The sequence below is a fragment of the Parasteatoda tepidariorum genome, chromosome 10 (assembly GCF_043381705.1).
Source record: "Parasteatoda tepidariorum isolate YZ-2023 chromosome 10, CAS_Ptep_4.0, whole genome shotgun sequence".
Classification (NCBI taxonomy): Eukaryota; Metazoa; Arthropoda; class Arachnida; order Araneae; family Theridiidae; genus Parasteatoda; species Parasteatoda tepidariorum.
The window spans coordinates 45,658,035-45,668,325 of NC_092213.1; the positions used below are offsets into that span (position 1 = coordinate 45,658,035).

The window sequence follows — 10,291 nt, forward strand, 5'->3', positions numbered from 1 at the left end:
AAAATCTAATTAGAATTTAAAAGATTTTAAATTTTTAGTGATCAGGAATTACCCCGTCTCTTGATCAATTCTGGGGTAATTCCTGATCATTTCTGGGGTAATTACTGATCACCAGTTTTTATAGTAAATGGGCTGTTTAAAAATAATTATACAATGGTAATTAACAAATAAGACATTAAGATCAAACAAATGAACCAAAAAGATATTTTTAAGCAGCTATTAAAATGTTTATTTAAAAGTAGGAATTAACACTTCAGCTGTGGCAGCAGCTCTCACACTGAAATTTTCATTTTCAATCATTAAAAGAAATTTGCTATTTTTGCTTTCTAGAAGCTTAGTATCCTTTTCTGGCTTATAATTTCTCACCATATTTATATTAGGTTAATTTATCAACTTAAAAATTATTCTAACAATGAACACACATAAAATTAAGATAGAAGAAAGGTAAGACAAGCTAGAAATGGTGTATATCAGAACACATTTGTCTTATATACAGTTAAAAACAAATTTTGTGATTATAGTTAAAATGGATTTTATAGTTGTTCCACTTAATAAATATGAACTGTTATTTAAGAAAGGACAATTAACTATTTATTAGCTATTCTTTATACTATTTATAAGAAGAAATGAAAATGATCAGGAATTACCCCAGTGATCAATAATTACCCCATCTGTAGGGGGCAAAATTTGATATAATTTCCTATAATCAATTATAATGTTTACAGTAGATGTGAGACAATGAAACAAAAGCTTACACTATTTTTATATCAAAGAAAAAGAAAGTAACTCAAAATATTTATTATTAAGAGAAGGGGGAGATCTCTGCAGAAATGTGCACATTTTGAAACCCATCTTTGAAATGGAAAATGCAGAAAGCATTTTAAAAGATACTTATTTTGTTAGATTAAATAAAAAATTATTATTAAGTAAATGTAGTTATACTTTAGTAAAGTTTACAAGCATTCCTGTCCATATCTCAAATTTTAAAAAAAATAATTTTTTTAAAAATAAAACTTAGGTGATCATTATTTACCCTAGAAACAGAGTGATCGTGAATTACCCCGGGTCACCCTATGCACATAAAAACAAATAAAATGTGCAAGCAATAGTTTGAAATTTCCTTTAGATGAATAAAGAAACATTTTCCTCCCTTTTTTTTTTTTTTAATTTGATGCAAAGAAATAGCAAAGATGATAATCAGTAAATGTATGATAAAACAAGTAAAATAATCTGATTTAATAAAAACATATAAAACAAGTAACAGATTTGAGTAGAATTTTTTTACGGAAATATTTAAGTGTAACTTAATTACATTTTAAAGATTGCCTGCTCATGTTCTTTTCTAACACTTTTAATATTGAGCTTCATTAATATTCACAGTTTATTTTTCTTATGAAAGTTGATTTTTCTTTAATTCAAACACAAAGAAAAAAAAGATTTCATTTTTTTGAAGAAAAAAAAATTATAAGTAAATCATGATTGATAAAAAGTGTCAAGAAAATAGATGCTTTTGGTAAATGGATAAATGTACAGATCTGGGACTTAGTACTGTATTACTTGTGTAATGCAAAACTCCACGAGAATAATACATCAATAGAAACTAACAGCCTAATAAAAAAAATTAAATTCAACTAAATCAAGTTTGATCATCTCTTTTCATGCTCTATGGTATATAAGGCTCTCAGTTTTATTCTTTACTTTTCCCTGTTAGCCGCAGTCCCCCATGGCAGAATTTTTTCGGGATTTCTGCGACAAACCTCTCTTGCACTAATATTTTTTTGCACGATACTTTAAATAATAACAAATGTACATGTTATTAACTTAAAGTTGCAAAAGTGTTGTATTTACAAAAAAAGCCTATTCAGATAAAATAAAATTGTATATAATTATTTTCATTGAATATGTAACATTCTTTATTTCAATATTATGGGGATATTCCCGCATTTTGGAAGGGAGGTGGAACACACTAATTATTCCATTTTTCATAAATCATCACATAAAAAAAGAGGGGGAAAAAAGAATCGTGAAATCCGTATCAGTAACTAATGAAAAAAAGCTTGGAGGAAAAATTAAGCCGATTGGACTCTTGAAAAATGGGTTACTAAATGTGTGTGTAATGCGAGTTTAGGTTGCTGTCGAAAAAAATATCGATAGAATCATTGCATTAAAAACTAAATATTCAAATTTCTTATATTGTCAGAAATTAATCGATATATTTAAAAATCATGTGAAAATCAATATCAATAACTGACAAAAACACAATCGAAATACTTCATTGATTTATGATGTTATCGGCATAATTTGAGCATGTTAAAAAGTGTTTAATTAAAAGCATGATTGAAATTTTAAGTGTAGACATAATATTAACTGAAAAATAACCGAAATTTTACAAAACCCGGTGAATTTGGTAGCACTAGAAACAAACAGCCAATTAAACAATGCATTCGTCAGATTATAAGTAAATAATCAAATAAGTGATTTAAGTTCTATGTATAATAAAAAAAATTTTATAGGAAAATGTCAAAATTCAAAGCAATAGCTATAAAAAAAAAATTAAAACACCGTATGGATTAACGAGGATATCTGTGAAAATCTAGCTTGTTAGAAAGTTATTTATTGAATCCGCAATTCGAACTTCAGGTTCCGTAATAATATCAGACTTTTTTATAAAAATCATGTAAATATTAATAACTGAGCAATAAAAGGCATATGGATTTCCAAAAAAAAAACAAGTAAAAATTTGTTACAATAATTGCTCAAAAAGATAATCAAAACACTACATATATTTACGATGGAATCAACACAAGTCGTGAAGACTCAAATGCATGATTTGATATTTTCATGTGCGTAATATATTGAAAATATAGAATCGATTTTATTACAAACAAACCAAGAAAAAAAAGAGGGGCATTATTTTACTACAAATTTTAATTTGTAAAAAAATCCGCAATCACAGTCAAATTTTATTAAAATGTAAAATAAGGTGCTCTTTAAAAAAATGAAAGAAACATTTTTTAAGCTTTTGTGATTTCATTTTTTTAAAAAATATATTACTGATATTAAATTTTAGCTTAAGCCAGTCACTGTCATAATGAAGTAAACAATGTAACAACACTGTAATAATGTTTTTCATAATGAAGTAAACAATTCCCAATGAAGTAATTATGATTTTTCCTATTCTCATATGAGAATAGGAAAAATCATGAGCATCTCTTTCCCCTTTGATAAGCGAGAAACGCATCTTTCGAATATAAATATGGATAAAAAAAAAATTTGCAGAAAAGATACCAAATTTCTTTAGTTCCCAAAGAAAAAATCTTCTCTAAAAACTTCAACGTTCTGCAACAATATCGCCGCGATTCAGCCACGTGGTAACTCTTGCTTCCTACCAACTGGTCCACCCAACCTTATTCCTCTTTCTCCATCATTCTGCGCCACATCAGTTTTGGGCATCCTCTCAGTCGATTTCCATCTGGTGTCCAGTTGTAGGTGATATTACTAATTCTACCGTTATCACAGTCTCACTGGGAAATCACACTTTCATTGAGATATAGATGGGATCCTTTAATTTTAATTTCTTTATCTATGGGTTTTATATTTGTTTTCGGTAATAGCATTTCATTGATAACGGTCCTATACCAAAAATATTCCTAATAATTTTCAAACATTTTGAAAAACATATTTGCTGCATTTTTAATTTAAAATTTGATAACTATGATTTAAATCCTTAATTTTATTTAAGTAGATGAATAGTTTCAAATTAAAAACTTAAAGTCTTTAGATAATAATTAAGAAAATCATATTCTTATAACCTATAAGCCAAAGAAAATCAGAAAAATTAGTGACCAAGTACACGAGTTTTTTAATTCAATTGGCTTAAATTCCAATAAGTCTTTAGAATCAAATGATTATTAAAAATCCAAGGATTAATTAGAAGTAATAGGTGCTGTTATATGTTACTATTAATTTTGAACTTTTTGGAGTGTAAAACAGACAGAAATTAGATTTATATTAATGTTTTTGTCAACAAATTATTCCACAGCCAAAATTTGTAAGCTAAATTTCAAAGTAAAATGTACTGTAATTTTGAAATGCGCTGACACAGTGATTAGGGCACTGTGCTGACATTGTGAAAGACTCTGGTTCAACAGCTTGATTGAGATAGATGGGTACATGTTTGTCTGGGCCTATAACTTTACAATAACAATTTCTGTTTATTATTCCACTAAATCCGGATTTCAAAAACACAGATTATTCTAATTCATTATCAGTTATAAGTAATAAATGATCGATAAATTATTAGCTAGATACATGAAAAAGGCAATAAAATTATCAAAATTACATAAAATTTTAAATTCTGGATACCAATTAATAGATTGATATACTCCCCCCCCCCTTAAAGAAAAATCACACTTCACAAAATAATAAAAATGAGTATGCTCATAGATTAGTTTTGCCTTCATCAGAAAAAAAGCAAATATATTCAATAACTCTCTCATTGCTCTAGATACTTATAAGAATTTTTATATTTTCATTTTATATTCTTATTAGAATCTTTTCGTAATGCAAAAAATTTTAAAAACTCATTAACTGTTAAATGCAAATCTAACACTTTTGATTAGACAACAAAAACGATAATTATTCAAAATATAAAACATCTTTTTTTTTTATCAATCTAAGTTTTTAACACAATCGTCTTTGATAATAAAATATTAATTAACACAGTCAGCTACAAAAAATTACCAAAATAATTTCGAAACATAACATTAATTTAAAAAAATACATCATTAATAAACACAGCTAATTATTTCAGAAGTAGTAAAAGTTCAAATTTCTGAAACATAAATAATAACAAACATTGTTTATTTATCTAACTTTTCACAACTTAGCCATTGAATATCAACGTTGTTTAAACAAATAGCATTTAAATTAACTGTTTCTTTAGTGAATTACATAATTATTTTACCGTGTCAATTCAGAACAACTCCATAAAAATTAAAAGGAATGAAAGAAACTGCAGCAACACTTATAGTAGAGAGGCAGAAAAGAAAAGTAATATTTTCTTTTCTACTCATTTAGTTGATTTGTGTGTATTGCCATCTCAACGAAACTACATTAGTTATAAATAAAATTAATTTATTATAAATTCCTTAAATGCTAGAAAGCTGCAATAACTATTAAATTTAAATATTTATATAGTCTCAAGATAAATATACCTTCCCTTACTTGATTTATCAATGATTTCAATAAAATCTTCCTTAGCAGTTGTGTCATTTAGTTGAAACTTTTATTTTTTTAACTGCATCTCTAAAGGGAGGTTGTGAGTTGTAAAAATAGGCAGATGAATGCGCACGTAATGAAATGTAAACAAATATAAGCGAATATTATATATTCTAAAAAACTTGAAGGATATAAGAAAACTTATTCCATTAAGACGCAAACTCTACTCTAAGTTATTGGTTTTTCGTTATTTTTTTCATGCCTATCTAAAAACTGTAGTCTGTGTTTTGGGTGTGTTTTATCTCTCTAAACTTCCTTCTGAAGTTAAAAATGAGTAACATCTATATTCAAGAACCTCCGAGTAGTGGAAAGGTAATATTATTAATTAAAAAAAGAAATATAAAATATTATGCCTTTTTTTAATACAATTGAATTTTCTACAATTTGTTGAGAAGAGTTTTAACCTTGGCTATGTCCAAATTGGCGTTTTCTTTTATGCATATATGTGTCATTGAATAAAATTTTCATGAAACAGTTTCTTAACGTCCCTGAAGATCTTTTTCATGAAACAGTTTCTTAACGTCCCTGAAGATCTTTATTTATTTCATTATTCTTTTGTGTATGATTTGTAAAATCATTAATAAAAAAAAATTGTAAATCTTTATTAATGTGTAAGTTCTGGTCTAGAGTAGTTTGTAGAAACCAATTACTCAATATGCTTAATTATTTATTATTGATTCAAGACTTTGTTGTCTAAAGTCTAGGAATTTAGTATCTAATTTCTAGGTTCTTTTCTATTTAAATCATTTGTCATAATCAATCTCCCCAGCTTATAACCAGTGGGAAAGTAATATTTAACAGGTAAACTTAAAAAGAAAAAAAAATTGATAATTTTAAGCAGCTTGGCAGGATTAAGTCAAGAGATAATAATATTAAAAATAAGAGTTAGTATAACTTCAGGAGAAATTTAATTTATTTATTTATAGTTCTGTGAAAAAATTCAATTATACAGCAAGTACTGGGAGTATTTTGAATTATTTCCTCAAATAGCTAGGCATATTATTCTTGTTTCGATATTGACCTTCAGGAGTAACATTTTAGAAGTTTAGTAAATGACAATCCTATATAAATCACTGTGATTTCGCTTGACTTAAAAAAATATGGATCCTTTGGGACCTAGAACTTCCAAATTTCTAAGCCATTCTTTGCCAAAAGTGGGTCCCTAATAAAAATGATATAAATTTCTATGCAAAGGTTTGCATGACTCTGATTTTAAAAAATAAATAAATAAAAATAAATACTCTATGATTTAAAAAAAAGAAAGAAAAAACTGTAATTAGTAATTGAATCAATACTATGTATTTTTTTCTTCAAATTTGGTTTCATTTTGCTTATGAGACACAGGTTAATCTGTGAATGACATCTTTCTAATTNTTCAGCTTTAAAATGTAAAAGCCCGTTTCAGAAAAGGTTAATGGCTGCTGATGGCACGGAGGTATTTTTCCGTGACGGAAAACTTTTTACTCAACCCGATATTTGACACGTTATAACAAGTTAGCGCAAACACTGAATTATTATTATGCAAATTCTATTTGATATGTAAATTAATTAAGGTTAATGTCAGCGTGGCAAAAATTGCAGAGAAATATTCTACAAATGTCGCATAAATTATATTCCCGAGCAGTAAATTTGTCACCTTGAAATATGTTTGGAATTTAGAAAATATTAATGAAGAATAGTTTTTTGCACCAAATTCCATGCATTAAAAAAATTTGTTGTACTAATTTTATTGTTCTGCAAATGGTTTGTAATTCAAATTAAATAACCGAAAGTATCTCGTACAAAAATTTTTAAATTTAATTGTTGAAACTGTAAAGCTTGATTTTTTTCTTCTCAAGCTTGTCTACCATATTAAAGTTTTAGATCACTAAATAAATACCAATGTGGTCCTATTAGGCCACTAAATTTTCATTACTGGTGTGAACCCTAAATATGATTGTTATTAAAATCAATTATATGCTTATGAATAAGTTTTATTATTAGTGAAGCATTTTTTCCAAGATATATTCCAAACTATATTTTTAAATGAATGAACTGTTATTATTTTACTAAAATTTCATTATAAACATTTTGATACCAATTTTTTTTCTTACCCTTTAGGTTTTGTTAAAAACCACTGTTGGGGATATTGATATTGAATTATGGTCAAAAGAAACTCCTAAAACCTGTCGTAATTTCGTCCAGCTGTGTTTAGAAAAATACTATGATGGCACTATTTTTCACCGTCTAATCAAAGGATTTATTGTTCAAGGTGGTGATCCCAATGGAGATGGCACAGGAGGAGAATCTATTTATGGTGAACCATTCAAAGTCAGTGTGTTTTGTACTTAATTGAAATATGTCATTATTTGCTATAAATTATTCCGATGCTTAAAGCAGGTCAAACATTTTTGCCTGGTAGTAGAATTTACTAGTCAATCTGCTCTCCAACACAATCTTCATAATTTCAATTCTAATATGTTTGTGGTGCTAACACAGTCATGATCCCAGACAAATATTGTAATAATTACGCCTAACATGTATGTAGCAAAATTTTCATTTGTCAAGGTTAATAAAAAGTGTAAACAAAAAATGTGTTGTTAAAAATTTAAATTACTTTAAAATTCAAATTTTATGCAAAAATGATTTTAAAAAATGGGATAAATCCTGACTAAGCCTGCAACCAAATAACAGAATTTGTAAGAAATTATTTTTTTATTTTTTAGCAGATAGTTTTTTTTACTTCTAGATTATAAACAGTTTTTTTTGGACAGTTCAGAAAATCTTCGTGCATGGGAAGAGATCACAAATAATATCTTTTTGCAATTCATTTTTTATGTCAAATGAGTCAATTTGTCGCTTACCTATAATCAATGAGGATAGAAAAATGTTTTTTCATTTTCTCTTTAATATTTTTCTTACTATCTTTCAGCAATTTCTTAACACCTTCACCCACCTTCCATAAAAAGTAATTTATTTAATCATTTTCACAAAATTTGAACTCCTGCTGTGTAACAGAACTTTTACTAACAAGCTTTTTAGTAAAGCCATCATTAAATAATTATCAGTGATCGCCTAGTTAATTAAACTTAAAGTTTCAATTTTTTCAAACTTTTTATATGAGGAACTTGATGGCATTGATAATTATTAGAATGCTCAAAGTTTTTTTTTCTCTCCCTATAATTAGAATGTTTGACCTTAAGCATTATGTAAGAATAATATTTTAGTAATTTTTGTTGGAATGGAAATTTAGCTTAAATACAATTTTTGGGGTTTTTGATAACGTTTTTATCCATTGTCAAAAATTGACGCAAGTCAAAATCTTACCAACCTTGTTTATTGTAATTGTAATTATTACTCATTCTTGCAGTTTTTCTTTACTTTAAATACTTCAGATATAATTAATTTGTGGCAAAAATGTAACATTTAAACTTCATGAGGACAAAATTATAAAATTTCAATTTCTAAAGAGAATGTATTATTTAAATTTTATTGAAATTTTTTTTTGTACTTATTAAAATTTATTTGTTTCGTAATTTTTTAAATGCTTTTTAATGTAATAAACATATGCGTACAGACCTTACAGGAGTAATTTACACAGAAAGATCCATTCCCCCTTCCCTTGTCACGTGATTCAAGGACGGTTTTCTCTCAAGTTAACCCTATCCCCAGTTTCTTACTATGGAGATGGATTACTGAGCTGTTTAACTATAAAATTAAATTAAAAGTGTTCGCTTATTGCTGTGCATTCGAATGTGAAGAAAAAATCATAAAAGCAGAACCTTTTACAGTTCACAAATAAAATTTTTATTCTTTTATATTCGTTTTTAGACATTTATTTGTAATTCATATGTTAGCACGAAAGGTTATAAAATGAATTTAAAAGATTTTTAACTTGTAAAATAGCTACTATTTTTTTATATGTTTATTTAAATTGATAAATTATAATGTAGTTAACATATACAGGTATTTTCACTGCAATTAAATTTCATATTGACATAAAAGTTTGGATATTTTTACTGCTTTTTCAACAAAGCACGTGCATTGGATTTGGCACATTATTTACATGCCAATATTTTGTAAACAAATTCCTTTTTATTTTTGCTCTGTAATTTATATTGATACTTTAAAAATAATTTTTTTAGTAAGTTTTCTTAAAAATGGGTTGTCAAAGGTGTGGCTATTTATAATTATTGTATATATTTTATTTTAATTTTCTAACATAAAAAGGAAATATTTCTCTTTTTGATTATCAATAAATTTTTATGTATTAAATGTTAATTAAGTCAAAAACTATCAATATGTCAAAGAACAGCTACATGGTATATTCTTGTATGGTATTTTGTAATACTAATTTAAATAAAGAGGCAAATAACAAAACTAAACTTTGTTATTTTAGTTTAAATACTTTTATCATTTTGTGGTCACTCACTAAAATTTTAATCGTATGCATTGATTAAGATAAATTATTATTACATAGCAGGCAAACTGGAACCCCAAATTGTAGAACATGTATCAATATTAATACACTCTATGACAAAAAAATCGACGCACCAAGAACGCACTAAGACGCGCAAATTTGACGCTCGATCAGGCTGGAATGATGCCGACTGGGGACGTATAGTCTTTAGCGACGAATCCCGCTTCCAACTGTGTCCTGACGATTATCGAAGATGTATTTGGAGACGCACATGGCAGAGGGGGGATCCTGCCTTCACTATTGCTCGCCACACCGAGGCATTATGGTCCCTCAACAAGGCATTATGGTCTGGGGTGCCATTTCCTTTGACAGCCGGACCCCTTTGGTCGTCATTAGGGGTACACTTACTGCTCAGCGGTACGTTGACGACATCCTAAGGCCTGTTTTGCTACCGTTCCTTTTGCATCGCCCTGGGCTGGTTTTTCAGCAGGACAATGCCAGACCACATACGGCACGTGTTGCTATGAACTGTCTGCAAGCTTGTCAAACTCTTCCTTGGCCTGCCAGATCACCAGATCTCTCTCCCATCGAGCATGTCTGGGATATGATGGG

General features: G+C 27.8%; 2 protein-coding genes across 2 annotated transcripts in view; one reads left to right on the top strand and one right to left on the bottom strand.

Annotated features, from left to right (window-relative positions):
* LOC107448053 (tuberous sclerosis 1 protein hamartin) overlaps positions 1–5,103 on the bottom strand; it is a 37,991-nt gene extending 32,888 nt beyond the window's left edge. Inside the window, exon 1 of the mRNA XM_043040296.2 lies at positions 4,967–5,103. The gene's annotated coding sequence lies outside the window, so the exon portion shown is untranslated. The remainder of the gene's footprint in view (positions 1–4,966) is intronic.
* Positions 5,104–5,334: 231 nt separating this feature from the next.
* The window catches only part of LOC107448062 (spliceosome-associated protein CWC27 homolog), a gene marked incomplete in the record, with an annotated part of 22,050 nt that continues 17,093 nt past the window's right edge, over positions 5,335–10,291 (top strand). Inside the window, 2 exon segments of the mRNA XM_043040298.2 lie at positions 5,335–5,592; positions 7,381–7,590. Of these exon segments, the coding sequence (XP_042896232.1) occupies positions 5,551–5,592; positions 7,381–7,590 (252 nt within the window).